This window comes from Podarcis melisellensis (assembly GCF_964234715.1).
Source record: "Podarcis melisellensis genome assembly, chromosome: 7".
NCBI lineage: Eukaryota > Metazoa > Chordata > Lepidosauria > Squamata > Lacertidae > Podarcis > Podarcis melisellensis.
This window is the reverse complement of record NC_138539.1, coordinates 15,463,548-15,489,993: the sequence shown is the minus strand read 5'-3', so window position 1 is coordinate 15,489,993 and position 26,446 is coordinate 15,463,548. Positions and strand designations below refer to the sequence as shown.

The window sequence follows — 26,446 nt, the reverse complement described above, 5'->3', positions numbered from 1 at the left end:
GGGAGCAAAGCAGAGAAAAACAAAAAAAGGGGTCATAAGAAATGATGGAAAACATGGAATTGCAAAAGGGAGTTTAGTGAAGGAAGATAAGAAGGGGTAGAACTCTGAAGATAGTTGAAACTTATAAGACGTTTTGAATAAATATTGGACAATGGAGGGAACTGTTAAAGAGAAATATATAGAGATTTAAGTGCATAAAAGAGAATGAAATAAGTGGACAAAGGAACTGAGAACAGAGATAGGCTGAAGCTGAGAGACAAAAAGACCAGTAATTGATTGGCCGTGTTCACATGTAACAATAAACTGGGGTTTGTAGCTTACGATAAATGAAGATCTAGCCACTTGCTTTGACTTCACACCTACCCTGGTGTAAGCAGGATAAATAAACTGGGGATTGTGGTTTGTTGCTTCTGAACAAAATGCCATTGGTAAGTCGGCAACAAACTATGGTTTTAGGTTGGCCAGCGATCATGCCTCTCTAGATAGCAATGATTCAGGATCTCATCTTTGAACGTAAGGGGAGAAGCCAAGTTTTCCTGGTTTGTTTAGCCTGCGCACACCAAAGGAGGGTCAAAGTGGGAGCGACTGGGCAAATTGCTTATTCATCATAAACCACAATAAGCCAGAAACCTATCATTACCTGTGAACACGGCCATTGATCACAAGATAGAAAGAGAGTTTTGGTAAGTGGTACAAACCTAAGGCGGGGCCCTGTTTGTGGATTGCCCTCCCTTCTAAGAAATGGCCGGTGCTGATTCTTATTAGTTCACAATGCAAGCTGAAGGTCCACTTGTTCACTTAGGCTTTTGTTTGGTGTTGCAGTATAAAACAGGAATGAGTGTGACGTTCACATATATGAGTGCTGGAGGTGAAGTAGTTAAACAAGTTACCCAATCAGAACCCAGGGGGGTGGAGTCAGAGGGACTATAAAACCAGCTCTGGGAGGGGTGAAGGGGGGAGTTCGTTGGGAGTTGGGTGGTTGGTTGGAGTGTGAGTGAATTGGGATAGAGTCTGTGGGTAGGTTGAATTAGTGTAGCAAAATAAGCTGAGTCAGAAACAATTAGGAGCTAGGAATACAAATAAATATCTGAGAGGTGGTTTAGTGAGTGAGAGCAGGTAGCGGAAGTTATAGGTCTGGATAGGCACCCCATGGTTGTAATTGACTGATACCGTTTATGAAACCACATGCTTATGAAACTGCAATAAATAAACAGAAGTTTATGTTACAATTTAACCCTGACTGGACTCGGTATTTTACCAGGTAGGGCCTGGGTGGTGGCAGCGAGAAATAAAGTGGTGGCACAGGGATCAATAGACGGTGAAACGTCCGGAGACCCTGTGTGATCGCCACAATGAGGATTAGATGTTATTCTGTTTCCGTGTTACGCTGGTTTTAATATGTGTTATTTATTTATTTATTTATTTATTGTTGTATGCTGCTTTGAGTTACTTTTGTGGGGGGAAAGTGACTTATAGGTTTAATAAATAAATAAAGTGGAATAAAACTGGAATTCTTCTCTTCTCTTTCAGCCTGTAAACTTTGCACAAATTACTATTTGTGTGTTACTGGAGTCAGTGTAGTGGTTAGAGGATCAGGGAGACTTAAACTTAAGTCCCCACTCAACTACAAAGCTCTGTTATCCTCCAGCTTAACTTATCACACAGGGCACTATGAAGATAAAATGGTGGGGGACACAGAACAATGAAACACCACCCCACGCTCCTTAGAGGAAGGGTGGGGTAAAAATGCAATAAACTATAATCAACAGATTTTTTTTAAAAAGATCAGTAATTCCCCCCACCTATAAATGGCTGCTGATAATACAATAAAGTGGGAATACGTGTAGAGCTTCACAAACTAAGTTTTTTTTTAACGAAGTACAATAAAAGGTCAGTTGCTTTTGTGGTTTATCTGAAGCCTGGTTTTTTTTGTAAAGGAAAACAATGATTTAGTATCTGCATTGCTTCCAGATTCATAATGATAATTGCTTCAAGTTCTTGATGTGGTGTTTACTATTTCTTCTTCTTCTGGGTTCTGCACTTCAGTTTGCGATGAGCATAAGGAATTCAAGGACCTCAAACTTTTCTACCGCTTTCGGAAAGATGATGGAACGTTCCCACTTGACAACGAAGTGAAGGCCTTCATGAGAGGACAGAGGCTCTATGAAAAGTAGGTTGCACACAGAACGTTGACACTGTTAGCTGCTCTTTATCGGCTTTCGTTAACAACTAGAAAAATGGTCTTACATTTGTAGGTTCTTGCTGAAATGCATTACCCTTTGTTAAGAACGCCATCTTCCATCTCCTCAGTTTTCCCAAGAGAAAGGTTATACTGACAGAGATGAGTCCTGAGCATATAATTAAGATTTGAAACAGATGGTTGCATGGAGATTCTGAATATCCTGTCAGATTATATGGGTCAAATAACAGAGGAGTTTGCCACCTGCGACGAGGTCCGTGTCATATTTGCTCAGACTGAAGGGGTTGTTTGCAGCATGCCTGATTTAGGCGCAAGTAGCAACAAGTACAACATGTGAGCTGACATTTACTGGAAATGGATATGCAAAAGGTGAACAGATTGGTCAATTCATGAGGGGTGTTTTGGTACAACACTAGCATTCATGAGCAGCGCACGTGGTTCTTTCAGGTGCAAGAAACAGAGTGAAATGTGTTTTTATTTGTCTGATTGCAGCTAAGGATGGACCAACGTGTCAGCTTTGTTTCCTCTCATTTTCTCGTTTCCACAAACTTAAGTTCTGTCCCCTGTATTACTCTGCAATTTTCCTAAGTCCTCAAGACCACACACCAGCATTTTAGTGTGAATTTCTCATTAACATGCACGTTTGTATGGAATTTTGCCTAGTATATGCACTTCTGCAAAACAATTTCCCCTGAAAAAAAGCATTTTTTCTGTGTTACTCTTACCAATAAACCAAATATACCTCAGTTCCCAAACGCCATATATAACCAACTTAAAGGTAAAGGTACCCCTGACCCTTAGGTCCAGTCGTGGACAACTCTGGGGTTGTGTCCGACTCTTCGTGACCCCCTGGACCAGAGCATGCCAGGCACTCCTCTCTTCCACTGCCTCCCGCAGCTTGGTCAAACTAGCTGGTAGCTTCTAGAACACAGTCCAACCGTCTCATCCTCTGTCGTCCCCTTCTCCTTCTGCCCTCCATCTTTCCCAACATCAGGGTCTTTTCCAGGGAGTCTTCTCTTCTCATGAGGTGGCCAAAGTATTGGAGCCTCAGCTTCACGATCTGTCCTTCCAGTGAGCACTCAGGGCTGATTTCCTTAAGAATGGATACGTTTGATCTTCTTGCAGTCCATGGGACTCTCAAGAGTCTCCTCCAGCACCAGAATTCAAAAGCATCCATTCTTCGGCGATCAGCCTTCTTTATGGTCCAGCTCTCACTTCCATACATCACTACTGGGTGATAGTCACCAAATAGGGGATTGTAAATCTTTAGGCACAGAGACAGAAAACAAGTACGGTAGGTCAATTGTTATTCATCTGGTCACCAGCGGTAAGTAAACAGGCCACCATGATCAATTGGATGTAAGCTGGCTGTCAGGTCTAGCGTTTCTCCCACACAAGACATGGTATATAAATTCAATGAATAATATAAGAAGAAGAACACGAGGAAACTGTGATAATGGTTCCTCAGTCCAAGTAGGATAGATTTGCTTTTTGTTTGTTTGTTTGTTTTAAATTTCCCTTCTTTTTGTGTTTCCCTTCTTGTTCCGTTTGTTTGCAGTAGCCAGTGAAACAAATTTCCCTTGCTTTTCAAATGTCAAACACAGCAAATGGAAGGACATGCTGTGTTTTCAATACACTTCCCTAATGCCATAGAAGAATGTTTTCATAAACAGAGGGAAATTGCAAGGCTTAATGGCTGTGGTTAAAGTTAGATGTTCCAACTTGGAACTTAGCCTAAAAGAGATGGGAAAGATGCTCTCTGCCCTAGTGCTAAAAGGCAGAAAGATCCTTCAGATTCTCCCTTCCGCACCTACTTCAAATAACAGTGTTCTAAATAGTACATGGCAACCACAGAAATTTTTAATGTAAAGGAAGGCCTGTGTGTTCTCAATAGGTTTTAAGACAAGCCAAATTCTACAGCAAGGAAACATGTTTTCTGCGCTCAGAATAAATACACACATGTTATGCTAGCATTCATTTCATTCATATGAACTAATATTGAATTCATATTCAATAAACTACTATTAACTAATATTTAAATAAACGAATATTTGTTTCAATGTGAATTAACTGAGCCCAACCACTGATTTTTCTAGCCCATTAACTGGTATCCCAAGGTCTAAGTAAGAGGTTTTTCCTATGCTATGTGGGCCCTTTTTAAAAAGGAGATCGAACTTTGTTGTTGTTTAGTCGTTTAGTCATGTCCAACTCTTTGTGACCCCATGGACCAGAGCACGCCAGGCACTCCTGTCTTCCATTGCCTCCCGCAGTTTGGTCAAACTCATAAGATTGAACCTACAACCTTGCATATGTTGTAAACTGCCCTGTGGTCTTTCTTTTTTGAAGGGCAGTCCTGTTTACGAACGATTCGGTTTACGAACTCTGCAAAACCGAAAGTAGTGTCCCGGTTTGAGAACTTTACTTTGGTCTAAGAACGGAATCCGAACAGTGGAAGGGCACCGGTGGTGGGAGGTCTCATTAGGGAAAGTGTGCCTCGGTTTAAGAACAGTTTCGATTTAAGAACGGACTTCCGAAACGGATTAAGTTCGTAAACCGAGGTACCCCTGTATATGCATTTTAAAGTAGAGTAAATAATAATAAAATAGTGGAAAACCATCTCAGGTTAAGTCTTTGAGTGCCAGTAAATACTGTGATAGTGTGTGTCTTTAATATAATTTTCTGTTTCAGTTAGTTTATTCCCTTTCCATGTTGTTCTATGCCCTATCTGGTGTTGTGAGGCTTTAAAGTCTACATTGGATGACACAGTCATTAGGAAATAACTGTGTGTTTAAAGGGGAAGTAGACAGGATGACTTAACAGGCTTTTCATTTCCATTTGAAAGATTCCCATGATGCTGTTTTATCATCTGAGACTGTACAAAATCTGCTTACTAACAGCACTTTTAAATCCACTTTGTCAGGCTACCTGCAATCACTTTGTCAAGGCAGATGAAGCAGAGCTGTCTAACACACAAAAATCCCATGTATCTCCTGTTATACGTTAGAGCTGTGGCTGCAGGTGGCCTTTAGCCCTTGCAGGGGGTCAGTTCCGTTCAGGTTTGTGTGAGCTATGCGGTCAGCACCCATTAATGCCACTCTCCACCACTGCATGTGACCCCCAAGCAAACTTTTGATGTGGGTCAAGAGTGCTTCATAACAAGAAGGTTTCTCACTCCTGCTCTAGAATGACCAAAAATTAAAAGCGGAATGGAGATGGGATTCTGCTTGATTTTTAATTATTGAGCTCACTGGGAGGTAGGAACAGGTTTTGTGCGGTACTGAAACATACACTGACGGTCTCCAAGTGTATACCTCTTGACTTCCTACAAAAGTCTTAACTAGGTCTCAACTAGGGCCAGGGCCTTTTCAGTACTGGCCCCGACTTGGTGGAATGCTCTGTCACAAGAGACTGCGGGACTTGACATCTTTCTGCAGGGCCTGCAAGACAGAGCTGTTCTGCCTGGCCTTTGGGCTGGACTCGGTCTGACCCTTATGTTTTCCCTCCTCTTACTGTTTTAATCCATGGGCTACTTTTAAAATGAGGCTGCATTTTAACCTGTATTTTAGATTGTCCCCCCCCATTATGTTTTTATTGTAATTTTACTGGTGTTAGCCACCCTGAGCCTGGCTCTGTCCAGGGAGGGAGGGGGTAATAATAATAATAATAATAATAATAATAATAATAATAATAATAAGTGATTTATTGCCATTCACCCCTATGTGCATGAAATGTGAGATGAAAAGCACTGCATTTGGGGGGCCAATTTAATGGTAAGGGCAAACCTGCCCCCCTCTCTGCCCCATACTGACACTTACAAGAGTTCCCATGGGAAATGCAACAGGTCTGTCTGTGCTCCAAGCACAACACAATGCCCATTCAGCCTTACAGACGCAAGCCCTCCCTACCCACCCACCCCTGCAAAACTAAACATAAAAGAGAGTGTGTGTTCTAACATTGCACCTATCTCTTAAAACTGCTTATAGAACCTGTTAGGTGGTCTGCTCAGGATCAAGATCAAGGCAGGCGGAGAGGGGGAACTGAAGCCTTTCCTTCTTCTATTCCACTTTCAGTGAGAGTCAACACTCAAAAACTGATGTTGCTGTGAATACCAGTGGGATGTGTTTAACATTGTTTATAGTTTGATAGACACACACATGTGAACACAAACACACACACATGTTTACCATGATGGGTATATTTCTACCAATTTTAATTACAGGGCTCATTTGCACAGTGGGCTTGTGTCTGGACAATAAAATCTCCCTGTTGCACCTTGTTTTTGAGTTCCTGTTACCATGGTGAGACCATGCATGCTTGAGTAGCTAAAAATTAAACTCTGTTTAAACTCTTTGTCCGCTGTTTGGATGTGTCCCCTGTGTGGATAAAACACAGTCAAAACAAGATAGCTTTTGATAATGTTTATTGGATTTACACATCACTCTCCAGTTTGCCCCCTGGCAAGATCCTTGTTTTTCCTCCCCTCTTTTCTAAAACCCAGAACATTTTGTCCCTGCCAAAAATTAAGGAGGCATTAGCTATCATCGCATGCAGATGCGTAGCTTCCGAGAGTTTGTGTCTGTGTGCGAAGTACATGAATTACATGGGGTAAACAACCTGGATACATGATGCAAGCAGCTAACTAGATTTGCTCAGTAAAGAGGTTTCAAATCACAATTGATTGTGCTAGCTTTCTGGCCTCAGTTTAGCTTCTCCCCTGAACAGGGACTGTTGAAAGGTGTAATTATCAGACCCCAGCTTCCTCCTGCTGATGGAATAAGAAGGAGAACCGGGGAATCTTGAGGTTACAAAATCAGATAGCAAGCAGGGTCACGTCCATAGGGGGAAGGTAGCTAGTTGTAAGGAGGCCTTAAAGGTAAAGGGACCCCTGACCATTAGGTCCAGTCGTGACCGACTCTGGGGTTGTGGTGCTCATCTCGCTTTACTGGCCGAGGGTGCCGGCGTACAGCGTAGAGGTCATGTGGCCAGCATGACCAAGCCGCTTCTAGCAAACCAGAGCAGTGCACGGAAACACCGTTTACTTTCCCGCCGGAGCGGTACCTATTTATCTACTTGCACTTTGACATGCTTTCGAATTTCTAGGTTGGCAGGAGCAGGGACCGAGCAATGGGAGCTCACCCCATCGCGGGGATTCAAACTGCTGACCTTCTGATCGGCAAGTCCTAGGCTCTGTGGTTTAACCCACAGCGCCACCCGCGTCCCCTAAGGAGACCTTACCACCCTCAAATAACAACATGGCAGGCATAAGGGGAGTGTAGCTGCCGAAAGCCTTCTGGACCATTTGGGCTCCATTTCAGGATCTAGAGCCTTTTCACCAAATGAAACCAATCCCCTAAAATCAGCTGTGATACACATGGCAAGATTGACAATAATGAATAAAGTTAAACTAATTTATGTCCAGAAAAATCCTTTGGTTAAGAGTATTAAAACCAAGACACACAATATATTTTAGGAGATTCTCTCTCCCTCTCCCTCTCCCTCTCCCTCTCCCTCTCCCTCTCCCTCTCCCTCTTCCTCTGTGTTGGAAGGGATTCATACTACAGTATATGAGACTTTATAGGTCAAAAACAGAACTTTTGTTTTCCTCAAAATTTCCCCAATCAGCAGATTCCTTTAAAATATTGCTATTCATTTATGTTTGGATTATCCTTTATTTCTAGCCGCTGTTTTGAGGACTAAATTAAAAGGAATCATTCCCATTGCATCCTATAGACTGAAAGTTAATAAGACGCAATCCCAAGAAATGAGAACTTATATTTTTGTTGGAAGGAAGGATGGGGTTTTTCTCCCCAAAAATAACCTCAGACATTTCTGAGGTTCAGTTTCAGATCAATTATTTATTCTTTCTGCTGTAATCTTTCTAGCAATGCATATACACATGTTTTTGATATTAAACTCCCAGGATTAGTGTATAATCCAGTATCCTACTGTTTCCACTCAAATGGGCATGAAATCAGCAATTTTATATTACGAGGGATCATATAAGTACCATCTTCAGTTTTGCATTTCATTGCTGAGATATTTTTTTAATGTACTGTATATGTGGATTCTTAGCCTATAATGAATTTCCATAGATTTTGAACAAAACCTTCTTCATTGCACAAATTTATATTACTCTAGATACTGAGAACTGATAGAGACCAACTGCTATGTCCATTCAAATATAGGGGGTTGGACTAAAAGTCCTTTTCGGTCCCTTCCAACTCAACAATTCTCTGATTTTATGGAATGTTCTGCTGCCACTACATGCAGCTGAAACTGGTGCAGTCCACAGGAAGGTTTGATTCTAGTGCCTCTATAAACTGGCTCACTGAAAATTTCTGCCCCGTGTGTATGGTGATTTAACTATTACACTGATATGAGAAAAGAATATTTTCATGTCTGGGGTTTATCAGGTTCGTTTTGATACACATCTCTAGTGTTGCAACACAACTGGCTCAAGCTATTCCTTGTCGCCAACTTTGGCATTTCATTGATGATCTTGCACAGGTCCGTGGAGCACAGGTCCGTGGAGAGCCAGTGTGGTGTAGTGATTAAGAGTGTTAGTCTTGTAATCTGGTGAACTGGGTTCGCTTCCCCGCTCCTTCACATGCAGCTGCTGGGTGACCTTGGGCTAGTCACACTTCTCTGAAGTCTCTCAGCCCCACTCACCTCACAGAGTGTTTGTTGTGGGGGAGGAAGGGAAAGGAGAATGTTAGCCGGTTTGAGACTCCTTCGGGTAGTGATAAAGTGGGATATCAAATCCAAACTCCTCCTCCTCCTCCTCCTCCTCCTCCTCCTCCTCCTCCTCCTCCTCCTCTTCTTCTTCTTCTTCTTCTTCTTCTTCTTCTTCTTCTTCTTCTTCTTCTTCACAACAGACATGACTGCAGAAGTGTCCTCTGGGAATATGCCTTATCTGATCTGTCAAAATTCATGCCCTACTTATATGTATACCAGTCAGGATTGTTAGGGTAAATCCCCGCTGCAGTCGTAGCATTTGCCCACACTTCCACTTGTTCTGCCACTTTCCCCCGGGAAAAGCCACTGTTTACAGCTGAATCGATTTTTTTCTGCCATTGGATGTTTGTTCTGATTCGGCACTAGACAGGTTTTCCAGGGGAAAGCAGCCAAAAAACCATTCAGATCCATGCCTAGAAAGCATGGGGCAAGCGGAAAACCTCCCGGACCTGTCTTTTCAGGCTTGGGACAAGGCAAAATTGTGTACGAGCTCTTAAACAGCTTCATTCCCATTTCATTTGTTTTGTTTTGAGTTTTATTTATTTATTAACATTCTTATGTTACATCGGTAAACATTGTCATATTACTTCACAAGGCTTATTATAATATAATTTTCAGCATGTATACAAAGTTTATATACCTAAAGAAAAGAAACAAGGACAAAAAACTATTCCAAAATCATATACGGTATGTACCAACACTTTGGACTTCCTGTCTATCCCGTTGTATATTCCTTTTTTACAAATGAATGTACTCTTCTTATTGTATATTTCTTTACATTTTATCTAATACATTCCTATATCAAGATGTACCCTTGATCTTATTTCTCAGCTCAGTCTCTCTCCAACGTCAATCGAATGCTAGCATAGATAGCGCACCGTTACTATATTTTTGAACATATATCTACCCCACTTTTCCATGAATTTTTGTTTTGAATTGCCTCTCAGGCTGTTTGTCAACTGCGCCATTTCAGCAAATTCTTGTAGCTTGTTATGCCAATCCATTATTGTCATTTGAAGTTGTCTGCAAGTGGCAGTTGTCCAGCAAGCCCATGAACAATTTTTCGGAAGACGTCCAGGTGGTTAAAGTGGCATAAAACCAGCATAGGTCTGGGGTTCCAGAGTCTTTGTTCCGTCCTTCCTGCTCTTTAGCTGATCTCTTCTGGATTCCTGAAGTGGAAGTCCTGAAAGGTCCCTGCTGCCACCAACAATCCCCACTTGGCAGTTTTCCAGATTCCTTTCATGCGCTTGTCTACTGCAGCCATTAGCATCTCTTTTGTTCTTCCTGGCCACACCAAGCAGCCGGGCATGTTATTTATAGACTCCTCAAAGAACCATTAACAAAGAATTCCCACTCAGAGTCTACAAAACCTGGATGAGAGCTGCTTAGAAAAAGCCTTAGCTTAATGTCTATTGGCTTTAGAGAGAACAGGATGTGATCAAAGGTATCATCTCTAAAATGTTGTCCGTACCATTTCTATTATTCTGAATCAGCAGTCAAGAACTAACGTCTTGCATTTGAACGGAAAGGGGCTTGTCAAATGATTATTGCATCTGATTCGCTTTTTATTGATGCAGTCAGGGAAGTATTTTAGCTCAAGCTTCGTTTTCTCCTGATAAATTCTATTAAAATAAAAACACTTGGTACCATTAGGTAAAGGGACCCCTGACTATTAGGTCCAGTCGTGACCGACTCTGGGGTTGCGGCGCTCATCTCGCTTTATTGGCCGAGGGAGCCGGCATACAGCTTCTGGGTCATGTGGCCAACATGACTAAGCTGCTTCTGGCGAACCAGAGCAGCGCACAGAAACGCCGTTTACCTTCCCGCCAGAGCGGCACCTATTTATCTACTTGCACTTTGATGTGCTTTCAAACTGCTAGGTTGGCAGGAGCAGGGACCGAGCAACGGGAGCTCACTCCGTCATAGGGATTCGAACCGCCAACCTTCTGATCGGCAAGTCCTAGGCTCTGTGGTTTAACCCACAGTGCCACCCGCAACTCTCTTGGTACCATTAGAATTATAAAAATGCCTACAGCAGAGCTTGTTCCATTCACAGGATTTCGCCCCTTTCACAAACAGAAGAAGTACTTCTGTTTAGCCATTAGTGGACCTGAAAGGAATCTGGAAAATCGTCAAGTGTGAATGGTGCAAGCCTGTTATTTCATGTTGTAGGCCAGGAAGAGAAGAACTCAGGAGAAGGAACAAGTGAACTTATTCTACAGTTCACGTAACACGAAGTTTCGGATGAGTTCATTGCCCTATTACTTGGTTAACAAAACCGTCAGTTCCCACCCCCCACTGAAACAACTGACATAGGTCTAATTTTAGCTTTCACTGTGGAATTAATATGTTGCAAGCTTTCTCCACTAAGTTCCTGGTCATATATTTCATAAGGAAGTTGGGTAGATAAGCCTGATTTATCAAACCTGCAAGGCAGTTAAGAGGAACATTTTTAAGGAGACTGTAGCAATACAGTTATAGATCAACTATTTAATGTGATGGATGTGCTGTCTCATGTCTTCCACCACCAATATGCCACAGACCACCTGTATGAATCTTGCATAGCACTGGCGTCTTTCCGAGCCCTACAGAGAGATCCTGGGGATTGATCCTGGAAGGTTTCAAATGCAAAGCAGATAGATGCTTTGGTTTGGATGATGAGGGGCCCTTGCAGGGAAGAACTGGGAGCTGTGTTTGGATAAAAACATCCTTGTTTCATTACTATATGGCTCAGTCTGCTCAGATGCTGTTGATTTTATGCAGGACCTTTTGCTTACAAAGCATGTCCTCACCCTCTGATCTATGTGTAAAAATGTAAAGGGACCCCTGACCATTAGGTCCAGTCATGACCGACTCTGGGGTTGCGGCGCTCATCTCGCTTTATTGGCCGAGGGAGCCAGCGCCCAGCTTCCGGGTCATGTGGCCAGCATGACTAAGCCGCTTCTGGCAAACCAGAGCAGTGCACGGGTGGCGCTGTGGGTTAAACCACAGAGCCTAGGACTTGCCGATCAGAAGGTCGGCGGTTTGAATCCCCGCGACGGGGTGAGCTCCCGTTGTTCGGTCCCTGCTCCTGCCAACCTAGCAGCTCGAAAGCACGTCAAAGTGCAAGTAGATAAATAGGTACCACTCTGGCGGGAAGGTAAACGGTGTTTCTGTGCGCTGCTCTGGTTCGCCAGAAGCAGCTTAGTCATGCTGGCCACATGACCCAGAAGCTGTACGCCGGCTCCTTTCTTAAATTCTCCCAACTGGAAGCAACCACTTGTGTTACTTACAATGTCCTTGCACCATCCTTGGGTAAACCCGGACCAAGGTGGAATTAGAACACATTTCTGCAGTTTAACCTTCACATGCTCACGTTTCCTCTCCCTCCCTTCTTTCGTTGCAGGCTGATGAATACCGAAAATGCACTTTTACAAGCCAGGGAAGAGGAAGGAATAAAATATGAACGCACTTTCATGGCATCTCAGCTGATTGACTGGTTGATCCAGGAAGGAGAGGCCACCACAAGGTCTGAAGCTGAACAACTTGGTCGCAGACTGCTGGAGCACGGAATTATACAGCATGGTGAGAAATGTTCACTGCTTTAGTAAGCTCTGTCTAGATGCGAAGAATCTCATAAGGTGATTGCATGTTTTAACATGGACTGCTTAACCCTACATATTTTAAGTGGTGGGCATATATATACTGTGAATGCTCCTCACTTTTGGAATCCCAGACAGGCAGCAAAACAGAAAGTTATATTAAGTAACTATACTTAGTAGTTAGTGGTCAGCTTGGTGGGTCACAATTTGTGTAGATCTGGCATCATTAGATTGGTCATTTTGACCCATGTCCTATTGAGCGGCTTATATTTCCTTTTCTGAGAAGGGTATATCCTTCTTTCTTTTTTCAGCTGTACCCAAGAAGGGTTTGGTTGTGGTGGTTTCTCCTCCTTGTGGAAAACCTGTGATTCAGAGTTCAGCACAAGCTGCCAACTGTGAGAGCCCAAAGTTGGAAAAGTTAGTTGCGACCTGAGTCCAGTTTAAAACATCAACATAGGATTTGGGCTGTGTACACATCGCCAGCTCAGAACACAGCAAGGTTTTCCTTTTTCTATATATTGATTGAAGCTGAGCAAGCCCATCATAACGCAGTATTTCATAAGGAGTGACAGGGCAGATACAGGGCAGATAGGGATTGTGGCTGATGTCAGGTGTGCACTGCTTTCCAAACCAGTGGCGGGAGTGCACTGAATGCAGAATAAGCAGGAGTGTGTATGCAGCCTTAGTTCTGATGCACACTCTGCATTTGCTGTGCATAGGAAGCAGGGGTCCGAGCAGTTTTCCCCTTGCCCTGCTCCTTTCCAAGGAAGAACCCACTCTTTAGTGATAGATCGGAACAAATGCCAATCCAGGGGGAAACCCAAGTTGCTGTTTGGTCTGATTGAGCACTAAAGAGTGATTTTCTCCAGGGGAAAGCAGCAGGACAAGACAAACTGTGGATAAGCCCTTAGTCTTGACTATCTTTTAAGTCCAGTTGATTTTAAAAGCTGCAAACTGTTGGTCACATCTTAAGCAAACTGTTAGTTACAATCCAGCAAAAGTTAGTTACATCTTAAGTCCAATTATGCCTGGTTGTTGCCAGCAGAAGGTAATTTTCAGGCGAGATTTGGGTAGTGTAGGGCTTGGGCCACATCATCCATCATTTCTTATTGTCCTGTATTTACTTGTAGTGATCTGCTCACTCCTTCTTGTCCCTTGGCAATGCCAACCCTCAAAGGGATTGAATTACAACTGGCTCTGAGGCTTTTCGCTTTGGTTTTTTAATCTTACTGCTCTTCAACTTGGGCTGGAAATAACGCAACGAATGACTTTTCGCCAGCTTACATCATAGTTGTGCAATTAATCTTGCTGCCCGAGAGAAATTTATAGGGTGCCAGCTGCTAAGGGCACAGCCCACAAGTAAAGTGTACTCCCTTGGCCTCTGAAGTGGCAAGAACATGCTATAGGTAAGGACTGGGAGGTAAAAGGGAGAGGTAGAACAGGGTGAAGATAAGATAATGCCGGGAGAGAGAGAGAGAGAGGGAGAGAGGCGCCACTGCAGGTTCTTAATCTGCACATCACACAGACAGATATGCCTCACATTCGATACTGGTTCCACCATCAGCCTTGGCCTCTTCAGGTCCCCATCTGCTTCAGGCGGGCTGTCCATCTTTTAAAAAATGAAAGTATCACAGCACCACTTTTACCAGCTTTCTCTAGACAGTAGATTCTCCTCATTCTAACGGGATTCTGCAGACCCTCCTGCCACCTTTGCTAAGAACTTGCACTAGGGCTTTGTGGGGGGGGGAGTATGTGGCTGATGTTCAGTTAGGTTCCACTCAGACCTACTGAAATGAATGGACCTAGCTTAGTTGGGCTTATTGATTTTAATGGGCCTACCCTTGAGTAAAACGTAGTTGAATATCACCCAGAGCCTTTACGCAGCAGTGAAACTGTCTCTTCCTCTCAGAATGGTACAGTCCCAGGGACCTACAAACCTGACCACTATATTGAACCTCTCTTCCCTCTCTAAATTGCCTTGAAATTGCCCAGACAAACTCCAGCCCTTCACTTCTTCCTGGAAGAAAGTGAGTTGATTGCTCCTGGCCTTGTACCAGTAGTATAGTGGATTAGGAAGGGGAATTGAAACACAGCTCCAATACTCTCCCCGCTAGAGCGGGAGCGATAATATCAACTGCTGGCATGCCAGGGTGTTGGGAGACCCACGTTGGTGTGGCAAGTGAATGAGGGGATAGCAAGGCTTTCAAGTTTTGCTATGGTTTGTGGTGGAATGTATACACAAAGAGAGGCTGGATGCTTCTTTCCTTTCACAGGGTTGCTATCTCATGCACAAGATAGCTCAGCTAGTAGAGCATGAGACTCTTAATCTCAGGGGGTTGTGAGCTCGAGCCCCACATTGGGCAAAAGATTTCTGCATTGCAGGGGGTTGGACTAGATGACCCTTGTGGCCACTTCCAGCTCTCCATTTCTATGATTCTAAGTAGTTGTTGTTGTTTAGTCATTTAGTCGTGTCCGACTCTTCGTGACCCCATGACCAGAGCACGCCAGGCACTCCTGTCTTCCACTGCCTCCCGCAGTTTGGTCAGGCTCATGTTTGTAGCTTCGAGAACACTGTCCAACCATCTCGTCCTCTGTCGTCCCCTTCTCCTTCTGCCCTCCATCTTTCCCAACATCAGGGTCTTTTCCAAGGAGTCTTCTCTTCTCATGAGGTGGCCAAAGTATTGGAGCCTCAGCTTCACGATCTGTCCTTCCAGTGAGCACTCAGGGCTGATTTCCTTAAGAATGGATAGGTTTGATCTTCTTGCAGTCCATGGGACTCTCAAGAGTCTCCTCCAGCACCAGAATTCAAAAGCATCAATTCTTCGGCGACCAGCCTTCTTTATGGTCCAGCTCTCACTTCCATACATCACTACCGGGAAAACCATAGCTTTAACTATATGGACCTTTGTTGGCAAGGTGATGTCTCTGCTTTTTAAGATGCTGTCTAGGTTTGTCATTGCTTTTCTCCCAAGAAGCAGGCGTCTTTTAATTTCGTGACTACTGCATTTGTCATTAAAAAGCTAAAGCAGGCCGAAGATCTTTTGTTAAAGTTCAAAGTGTGTTATGAGTTATACCATCCTCTGCAGTCAGAAGAAAGCACCTCTGAGTTCAGTGGAACTGCTGCCCAGCTAATTCTGAGCAGGACTGAGCCAGGAGTGTCTCTTCCAATATCTGCTAGCCCTGTTTGTCCTGTCAACAAGCCGTCTCTTTTTCTGCCAGATTCTCTGTGTCAGTTGAAGGCATACCTTTTCCATTGGGCCTTTGAGAGGTCGAGGATGTGTGAAGCCCAATTTAGTCTTCTGTCTGCTGCTGTGCTGTAATTGTTATGGCTGAAATTTCAATACTTTATCAAAGGGGTTTTTTTAAAAAAGATTTTAATAATTGCACAATTGCATGTTGTGTTTTATTCGAATACTTTATGTGGATGACCTGGAATCCTATGGGATGAAGGTGATTAAAAATTAAAACAAGCAAACAAACAAAAAATAGAACAAGGCTGCAACCCAGGTTTCCCCGATCAAATCAAAACATGCTAATGCACCACCTGAAAACAAGCAACTTCCTCCCACTGGCAACTATAATTTTTGGCCGGCTACCAAGGGCTAATCCGACAGTGTTCTGACCCAGTCATGCAAGATTTCCCCTGGGGAACTGAAACACATTGGAATTGCAGACAGAGGAAATGTATGCAACTTCCTTGTTCCTGTTTAATGTTAGAAATGGAGTGTTCTTATTGACTTTCCAAGAACTTAGGATGAAAAGGACTGGTGTAAAATCTGATTAAAGCCCAGAGAGGCTAAGCTCTTTATTTATAATACTTTGCCAGTAGGAGATTTGGTTTAGAGACTTAGTTTCTATAGATTTCATTGTGTTTCACCCGAGTTAGAAACGATATTGGTTACACTCAGCTGAGATGGAATGATTATGGATTTTAGCTGTAGCAAACAAAAATAACATCTGTTTTGACTGCATCTGTACTTATACTGAAACTAGCATAGCTAAAGAATTAGAAATCTTCCCTTCTCACCTCCCCCCCATCCTGTTTCCAAATTGCAAGCTAACTTTGAAATAACAACAGCTGCCTGCTTTTCACTCCGTTGTCTGTTTATTGCAATCTTTATAGAGTCTGCTCAGTTTGCAAGTAAATACCATGGATCCGCTGGCAAGTCTCCTCTGCTCTCCAAGGGCCGAGCCATTCTTTGTGACTTACATGTCAGCATTGTCAATACAGTTTCAATTAACACTAATTGGCATTCTGCTGTAGCCTGGCAAGAGCTGAATGAGATATTTGGCTGACGACTGAGTGTAGGATAAAATACCTTTGTGCCTCATTGGTTGTCTTTATAAACTGCTGTCACAGTTTATAATAGAGCTCGACTACCCTTATTGCTGAATAAGCACAAAGAATAATGACATGCAGTTTCCTTCTCTAGTTAATTTATTGTCATAGAAAAGGGCCTGACTGTCAACTTTAGTTCAAATCCTAGCATTGAGGCAAGAGCTTTCATATCAAAATGCCTGTCTGAATAATAATAAATGTTTTGTGTTTCTATAACGCTTTTGAGTGTGTATAGCATTTCATGCACATTAATTTGTCATAACCTTTACAACAACCCTTGCAGTACTATTATCCCAGTTTTGCAGGTACAGTAGGTGAAACTGAGGGGACAGACATCTGTGGAGTTGATGGCAGAGACAAGGTTCCAACCAGAATTTTAGGTTAACCACTATGTTACACCAGCTCCCTCTCTAACCAGAACCTTCTGTTTCCTCTTGAATGTCTATCTGAAAATGCCACCCCTTTCTGGCAATGCTCTGTGCCTTAAGTTGGTCCTGGTCTTTCCCAATTTGGTAAACTTGAGATGTATGCATACCATGTACTGAATGACTGCAGCATGCAGAGCTTGGCTGCAGGAATTGTTGGAAGGAAACGTGCAAGGCACCATCCAATGGTCTTAGGGACTCCACTCTGGATTTGTGTAGGCCTTTTCTTCTCCCAAAGATCTCCTGCAAGGCAGCAGAGGTTTAGGACCAGAGTTTCCCTTCTTGTAGATGGGCTACCCTCCCAGGTTGATGAGCCCCATCAGCTCCTCACTTCCCTCTGCAGCCCATGCAGAAACTTCCTTCTTGACCATTGGACCCACTACTGGTCTTGTCCACTCAATGCAGGGGAAATCTCTAACTCACCAAAGGTTTGAGACCCATTGGCTGCCCTCACTTGGTTTAGCTTGGCCAGTGAAAGCTATTCCCGGGGTGTAGCCGCTGTCTCATGCTGACAACCCCACTATAAAGGTAAAGGGACCCCTGACCATTAGGTCCAGTCGTGATCAACTCTGGGGTTGCAGCGCTCATCTCGCTCTATAGGCTGAGGGAGCCAGTGTTTGACTGCAGACAGCTTCCGGGTCATGTGGCCAGCATGACTAAGCCACTTCTGGTGAACTAGAGCAGCGCACGGAAATGCTGTTTACCTTCCCGCCGGAGCAGTACCTATTTATTTACTTGCACTTTGATGTGCTTTCGAACTGCTAGGTTGGCAGGAGCAGGGACCGAACAACGGGAGCTCACCCCGTTGCAGGGATTCAAACCGCCGACCTTCTGATCAGCAAGCCCTCGGCTCTGTGGTTTAACCCATAGCGCCACCCACGTCCCTCCTATACATCTGCATATAACCCCACCCTGGGATCTATATCTTGGTATGACACTAGACTGTTATGGAATGCAGCACAAGCATTTTAGAAATGTAGACTAGCTAAAGATCTGTCACCTTTGCTGAGACTGGGTAGCGATGCCCCTTTCCCTAATATTTCAGCTACCTTCAGAAGGGAGAGGAGTGGTACAGGCTGTGTCTCTCCCATGGTGGAATGGATGGCAAAAGTAAAAGGATCTGTAGACACAGTTGCAGTTGGGACAAACTGTTCCTTGACTTTAGAGATCAAACTGTCCTCTGTCAAAAGTAATCTATTCTAACTGCCTGCCTCTACAGGAAGTTCGACAAACACCGGCTCCCTCAGCCTGAAAGTGAGATGAGCGCCACAACCTCATAGCCTTTGACTGGACTTAACCATCCAAGGGTCCTTTACCTTTTCACCTTTAAAGCATAGATGATAGATGGCCGTTCACACTTTGCTTAAAATAATCTAACAAAGAGTAGTCCACCACCTTCCAAGGTGGCCCATTCCATTGCTGAACCACTTATATCTTCAGAAAGCTCTTCCTAATGTTTCGTCTAGATCCTTTTTCTTGTAATTTGAACCCATTGGTTTAAGTCCAACCCCCTGGAACAACCAAAAGTCTCTTTTCTTGAGCCCAGTAAAACATGATGAAATGTTAGGAGAGCGGGATATAATATTGGGAATTGGCTTGGATAGAAAGATAGATGAACACCAGTAACTGAACGTCTGGATTTTTAATGACAGGGTAGATGTTCTGAATTGATGCTACCATTAAAGCACATTTACAGATGCCAGATTAGCTCTGAAGACCAAAAAGCCTTTGGAAGGAATAGGGGGAAAGCTCTCTGCAATATCATATGTTTTTGTCTTGTGGTATTTATTCTCCACTGGGAGGAAAACTGGAAGGGAAGCCCTTCTGCTATTGTACTTAGTGGGTCAGTGTGTGACACATCAGGGTTATGCAGAGATGAAAGCTGCACATTTAACGTGAAAATCAGGTCATCAATCTCTAGGAAATATGGGCAGGGCAGAAAAACACAAGATTTTGCAAATGCAAAAGAAATGAGTAATTTTTTTATTTTTAAAAAATTGGTCACTATCCTAAAGCATTTATAGAAGATTCATGTGCCAAATGTTCAAAGGATGAGGAATTAAAGATTTGGAAATCTGTGGTGCTTTCCATAATGACAGTGATTTCTTCAAAATCTTTTTTATTCAGTTCTTGGAAGATTCTTGGAAGGAAAATAAAGTGGACTTTATTCAGATATTTTCTTTGTGAGCTGGGCCAAGCTTGAAAATAATGTAGCTGGCGAAAGTGGATATTCAGTGTACGTGGTGGGTGGGGGGAATCAGACTTAGGAGACAGCTAGCCTTATGTTCTCTACCACTGAGTTTGGTTTTTACTTACAGTGCTCAAGCTCTGTTTCACTCTCACCCACTCACCCCCACAGTTATCACTGCATATGTTTAAAACCATGAGATCACCTGCTTTCTACATAATGAAGTCAGACACCATCCATGGTGTAATTAGAATCTAGGAACCAGGAAATGAATTGCTACAAAATGTAACATCCTCTGCAATTTTAATTTTAAAACTATTCAGCTTAATGAAGGCCTTGGGGGGGAATTGGAAAGCACACCTGGTGGGGCAAGCCAATAAAGTTGCCACTGAAATAAACCAGAAAGCTGAAATAAAGCAGGCTGAGATGGAATCTCTTTAATAACAATAATTGCAAGCGGCAGTTGAAGAAGCGAATGGCAGGAAGCGCAGCAATTTGTCTTTTTGTCAGCGCTTGGAATAATGAAATTTTGGCTCCCTTAAAGAGGGCATGTATTGCGGTGAGACCTGGAAAACTGACACCCAGTGTTGTAGGTGGGTACGATGGTCAGCCACAACACCCGATTGGTAGGTCCCTCGAAGCTGGGTGCAATCTGGCCAATGGGATGCAGCCCAAACAGTTCGAGGGACCTATTTATACCCATGCATGTGACCCAGAGCTTCCTCTTTTGGTGCGTGCATTCGGAATACCCACCCACCTCTCCCTACTTTTAGGACTTGTGCGCTTGACCTTGCTATGCCATCATGTGTCATTTGTCATTGGGACAGAGGCATGGCAGGAATTTTCCCCACTTGGCTGATTGGCTGTTGCCATTTGGGTTTTGCCTGCCGCATAGCAAATCGTCACAACTTGTAAGGCTGCGGGTAGGCACTGGTTCAGGTGACAGGCATGGGAGAACACTTTCACCATCCCTATGTGAAGGGTATTCCGTTAAAGGAATCCAGGGACTCAGTGGTTTGGTCAACCCCTGAGAGGGGGTTGTGCCTGTGTCGGAGTCCAGGGGGACATTTGGGTGGCGGAGATAGCCTGTTCCCAGCTTTCCGCTTATCCAGGTGTTCACCCTTGGCTGACCTATGCTGGTACCCTGGGTCAGCGCTACCTGCATGGCAGGGAGCTAGTCGAACCAGAGCCTATGCAACCACTCACTTTCTGTAATCAATAACGTTGTGGCTTAAATTCCTCTAAAAACCAAACCAAAATTTGAGTCAAGTGTGAATTTATTTAGGGGGGAAGTTTCTGGGTCTGAACACGCAATTGCAAGCGGCAGTTGAAGAAGCAAATTACAGGGAGCACAGCAATTTGGAATAATGAAATTTTGGCAGCTCCAATCTTTGTCTTCCTTAACTTCCATATCATCTCAATTGTCCAAGAAGATAGCTTTAGATGTCCTGATCTCCTCCTTGCTGTTATCCCCATCACTAGTTCAGCCACTGCGGGGCTGGGGGATCAGGATCACAATCCACATGGAAGTGTGCAGTGCATAAATGCCACACTGCATGTTACCTGCTATTTCTCTCTCTTCTAGTGTCGTGCTACATACAAAATTGAGGTTATAGGAAGTTGCCGTGTGGTCATTATCTTAGGGCCACCTTAGACTTTATGAATCGATTTCATGGAAGGAAATTCCATGTGGCTAATCATTAAAAATCTACACCTAGACTGGACTGTGTGATGATTCCACTGTTCCAATAATGCTCCAGCTTTAAAATCCATGTTAGTATATGTCCTTATAGTTAGGTAACTTTTTTGGTATCTATTCCTCACCCTCCATAGTCTGAAGGGTGCTTCAGACAACCAGTAGTGACCCATCAGTTTGAGTCCGAGAACATGTGAATGGCCTAATCATCTGTAGTATTGGAGCTGTAGGCTAATGAAGGATGTCAGCTGTCTTCCATGAAGAAGACATGAGTTTGTGTGAATTTATTGCTCTGATGCAACCCGGCACAAGCTATTATTTGCAATAAGTGAAATGGTGGCTAACCAATGTCCAGCCAGTACAGTACTTGGTTTATTCCACTTTTCTAAGCAGGAGAGAAATGCTTGAATTCTAATCTTTTACGTCAGCATCATAAATTTGAGGAAACATCAGACCATCTTAAACGAATCACTAAAGAAAACTTTAACACAATATGGGGTTGCAGTTTACCATTTTAACTATCTCCTTCAAGCAGTATTGTTAGGAGTTAAACAACACCCTTATTATTAATATTTGATTTGATACCTCCTCTATGCTTGCAAGTCGTCACTCGATGTTTGAGTCATCAAGCAAAGAGCATGCGGGAGCATAGCCATAGAGTCTTTTTAAAATGGAGTGGTGTGATGGAATGGTAGGCGATGTTTCTACATTCAGTAATTTCATAAGAATGAAAATATACTCTGGATAATGATTCACTGTGAAAGTACCAAATAGGTAATATTCAAAATGATATATTTAATGCTGATGTTGTAGTTGTTGTCCAAAATTTGGTGAATTGTGGATGTTCAGGTTACATTATCGAATTACTATGCACTAAGGGACGTGGGCAGCACTGTAGGTTAAACCACAGAGCCTAGGACTTGCCGATCAGAAGGTCGGCGGTTTGAATCCCTGCAACGGGGTGAGCTCCCGTTGTTCGGTCCCTGCTCCTGCCAACTTAGCAGCTTGAAAGCACGTCAAAGTGCAAGTAGATAAATAGGTAGCACTCCGGTGGGAAGGTAAACGGCATTTCCGTGGGCTGCTCTGGTTTGCCAGAAGCGGCTTAGTCATGTTGGCCACATAACCCGGAAGATGTATACCGGCTGCCTCAGCCAATAAAACAAGATAAGCGCCACAACCCCAGAGTTGGTCATGACTCAACCTAATGGTCAGGGGTCCCTTTACCTTTTTAAGGTACATTCTTACGAGCATTTTTTATTCATTACTTTTGATTTTTATCTGCTTTTCATGCTTTTGCTTATGAAATGTTTTGTTTTGCATAGCATTTTGCAATATTGTGTACAAAACTTCTATTTGAAAAATTGACATCACGCACAGATACTGTGAAGGAATCTTGACAACCCCAAGAAAACTAATAAATGTCCAAAAACATACAGATGTGAATGCTGACAGTAACCTAAATGTGACTTTCAGTGTTCTTTGGTGCATGTCCAATGAGAAGTGAGGAACAGGTATCTTTAGACAGTCACAAATTTCATCTAGGATGGTTAGCATTCACATGAGTCTCAATATTCAGCAGTTTTGGACATTCCTTGCAATAGAAATGAACCCCACTCTGTATTCTTTCTTCAAGTCCATCATTCACTCATATATATATATATATGCGCGAATGTCCAACACATTTATTTCCATTATTAATTGCAATGCTTTTAGGAAATGGAAGCTTATCCTCCCTGCTGCCTAAGGTATTCAGGGACTGCAGCTTTTAAGAACTAGTGGTTCTGGACAATTACTGCTGCAATAATAACGTAGATGCATTTATTACACTGCAGCTACTTCTGGGTGCAGAGTTGAGCCTGGCATTCTTATTCAACATCAAAGCATGTTGTGTAAAGTTTTGCAAAAAGTAAAGAGATCATTGCTGCCCTGGGCAACTTGGGGAGGAAAGATGGGATATAAATTCAGTCCGTCTTGGCACCAAACATGTTCTCAAACCTGGCATAGACCTTTTCAGAAGTTATAACAGCAGATAGGTAGGAAACACACCTGGTTGTGAGTAGCTCTTGCTGCCTTAAGGGCGAGGAGTGAGAATGAACTGATGTCTCTGTTGAGAGAGTGCATGTTGAAAAATGTAATATAGCAAAGCCTGTCCTGACTTATCAAGGCTGATCTAAATAATAAACACCAGGTTTTGTGGTCCTGGGCCCCTGTTAGCACAGAGACATACTATGAGTGTGTACAGGAGGAGAGATTGGTATTACCAAGGAGTTCCAGAAGCCAGACGTTCAGAGCTTCATGTGGAATGGGAAGTCCAAAACTCAGGTTGGCTGGCCAAGCTCAAAAGGAAAGCATCTGTCTAAATGGAGTGGGAGATAGGAAGGTTGTGAGTTAGATAGGTATCACTAACACTTACCTGGAAATATTTAAAGGCATATCAGTACATAGAGACTCAATCTGTTCTCTGGCGGATGGCACCACTTTGTAGCCTAAAGACAAACAATGTTGATCTTTCCTCCATTCATTCTATAGCCTCCAATGGCCAACAAAGGCATTACAGTAGTATGCAATCCAAAAAACACCCAGTTCGGGTCTTGGTTCATCTTGATATATCCATAATGGCAAACATAACAGGTTTTTTTTTTAAAGTTTCCCCACTCCAATTAGGTAAGTTCTAATATACGGCTTGGAAGACTCTGTAGAGAGCAATGAAATCTGAGTCTGTGGCCTGTCCAGATGACCTGTTTATTGAGCATTCATCCTTTCCTTGCACAAAGCTTACATGGAGGTTATATTATATCTTGTCTTCACTGATCATCCATTCTGATTTGTTTGTGGGGCACCTGTACACCAAAGCGTGTTCTCCATAATAGAGAGCACGTATTGCGGTGGGGGGCCAAAAAGGCCACCCCACTGTTGTTGGGCAAACTGGCCTCATGCTGTGATTGGGCAAGGAGTGTTGCTGGGGAGAATAAAGGAATCCAGGGGCTTGCCATCCCTTTCATCCTAGTCTCTGGCATCGGATTTGGGCCGTGCAAGCCCCAGGGGGCATGAGGGTGAGAGATGGGGGACTGATGTCCAGCTTCATTTCTCCCCAATATCGTTCTCCCTGACTGGCTTCCGCTGGAATCCGGAGGTCAGTACTGTCCCTGGGGCAAGGACAGATAGTCGTAACCAATGCCTAAGCAACCACTCACGTGTGTGTATTTAAATAAAGTTGTGGCCAAATTCATGCCAAAAACCTTAAACAAAAATTGATGTGTGAAGTGTGAGTTATTGGGGTGGCTTGGGGGACCTCGACGCGCAATAAGCGTTTCTCTTGCGTTCATCCCAATCTGCTTGCGTCTTCCCATTTTTGCTGATGTCTTCTCCACCCCAGTTCAAGTAGCTTACTGCAAGCATTGTCCCCTTATTCCTGACACATTCTGTATTCTCTATCCCACTAAAAAGGCCTTTCCACTTCTCTCTCCCTCTCACCTATTTTCCTTCCCAGTGTGCAACAAACACCATTTTATAGACAGCAATCTGCTGTTCCAGTTCCGAATGAATTTCCGCCGGAGGAGGAGATTGATGGAGCTGCTCGCTGAGAAGTCCCGCTTGATGCCGGAGAGTCACGACAGTCCCTTTTGTCTACGAAAGCAGAACCATGACAATAAAAAGCACACCAGTTTTCTCTCAGGTATTTGAGTACCAAGGCAGAAGGAAGTCTTCGTGGTATTAGTAGGAAAAAAATAGTAGTTTATCAATTTCCAGTGGCATAGCGTGGGGGGTGCAGGGGGGGCCGGCCGCACCGGGCGCAACATCTGGGGGTTAGGGTTAGGGGGCGCAAATCCACGGGTTAGGGGGCGCAAATTACTTGCCTTGCCCCGGGTGCTGACAACCCACGCTACGCCACTGTCAATTTCTATAGTACTTTCAACCAAGATTCAACAAGATTCACTTCAGCTCACTCACAGAACCTGGAATATGTGCCTCTGAGCACTTGCAGACTGCTTTGAGGGGAGTGAAGAGTATGCATTAAATGCTGTTTGAAAAGGAAGGGTTAAAGTGATAGAGTTCTAGAGAGGAGAGGAATAAATGGTTAGAGCACAATCTAACCAAATGCAAGTCATTGCCACCTTGGATTAGCTGTGTGCTAGGTCATCTATCCCTGAGGAAATTGTTCAGCTGTTCCATTTTTTCCAAAAGTTGGGTTTTCTGTGCTCTGGAAAAAATCCAGAAGCCGAAAAGGGGAAGTATGGGAGGAGAATGTTTCAATCATTACATTATGCAGGTGCCCTGTAAACAATCTAGTACAAGATGACAGCTTCCCATATTGAAGTTGATCCTCTTTTGTGCTATTTATGAAAGCATAAATCTTTTCTTAATTTAGAAGAGAAAGCAGAAGAAAAACGTTAGTAATGTGAGCGAGCATTCTGGCCAGTTTAGTCTTTATATTGTGCAACTGACTCATAGCACAATCCTATACATATCTAGCCCAAAGTTAGTCCCGTTGGGTTCATACGACATTGCAGCCTGAAGCATAAAACAAAACAAAAAACTACTTGTGTATGGAAGTACCCTACATCTTTCTAAGATGTAGCTGTTCATGAATGGGCAACACAAGTTTTAGAAATTTAGGTGACCGCCGGATATAAAATCAAAGCAGTGGCATTTCTGATATAATAATATATAGGTGAAATGGACTTAGAAGGCCATCCCAAAAAACTCAAATGCTTTGCTTATTTGTTTTGAAAAGCACCATTGTACTAGAGGAGCAGTTTGTCATCAAAGTGATGGAACTATTGAAGGTGACAAGATGCACTAGAACAGGCACCCCCAAACTCGGCCCTCCAGATGTTTTGGGACTACAACTCCCATCTTCCCTAGCGAACAGGACCAGTGGTCAGGGATGGTGGGAATTGTAGTCCCAAAACATCTGGAGGGCCGAGTTTGGGGATGCCTGCACTAGAAACTTCTGAAGTTATGAATCATGGGAAGGCAAACTAAGATCCAGGGGCCAGATCTGGCTCAATCGCCTTCTCAATCTGGCCTGTGGACAGTCTAGGAATCAGTGTATTTTTATATGAGTAGAATGTGTCCTTTTATTTAAAATGCATCTCTGGGTTATTTGTGGGGCCTGCCTGGTGTTTTTACATGAAGAAGAAGAAGAAGAGTTTGGATTTGATATCCCGCCTTTCACTCCCCTTCAGGAGTCTCAAAGCGGCTAACATTCTCCTTTCCCTTCCTCCCCCACAACAAGGTGAGTGGGGCTGAGAGACTTCAGAGAAGTGTGACTGGCCCAA

General features: G+C 43.4%; 1 protein-coding gene and 2 long non-coding RNA genes across 5 annotated transcripts in view; 2 read left to right on the top strand and 1 right to left on the bottom strand.

Moving 5' to 3' along the window:
- Positions 1–26,446, top strand: part of LOC309374270 — a 251,011-nt gene that overhangs the window by 202,626 nt on the left and 21,939 nt on the right. The gene's annotated exons all lie outside the window — the stretch shown is intronic.
- DEPTOR (DEP domain containing MTOR interacting protein) overlaps positions 1–26,446 on the top strand; it is a 62,590-nt gene that overhangs the window by 14,205 nt on the left and 21,939 nt on the right. For all 3 annotated transcript variants that reach the window (XM_081918910.1, XM_081918908.1, XM_081918909.1), the window contains 3 exons: positions 2,047–2,170; positions 12,321–12,499; positions 24,655–24,840. In XM_081918910.1, coding sequence (XP_081775036.1) covers positions 2,047–2,170; positions 12,321–12,499; positions 24,655–24,840 — 489 coding nt within the window. The remainder of the gene's footprint in view (positions 1–2,046; positions 2,171–12,320; positions 12,500–24,654; positions 24,841–26,446) is intronic.
- On the bottom strand, positions 20,728–24,646 carry LOC309374262. The gene is made up of 2 exons (XR_014170467.1): positions 23,426–24,646; positions 20,728–21,060 (listed from the first exon to the last, which is right to left on the bottom strand). It is a non-coding gene; the product is annotated as an uncharacterized lncRNA (long non-coding RNA).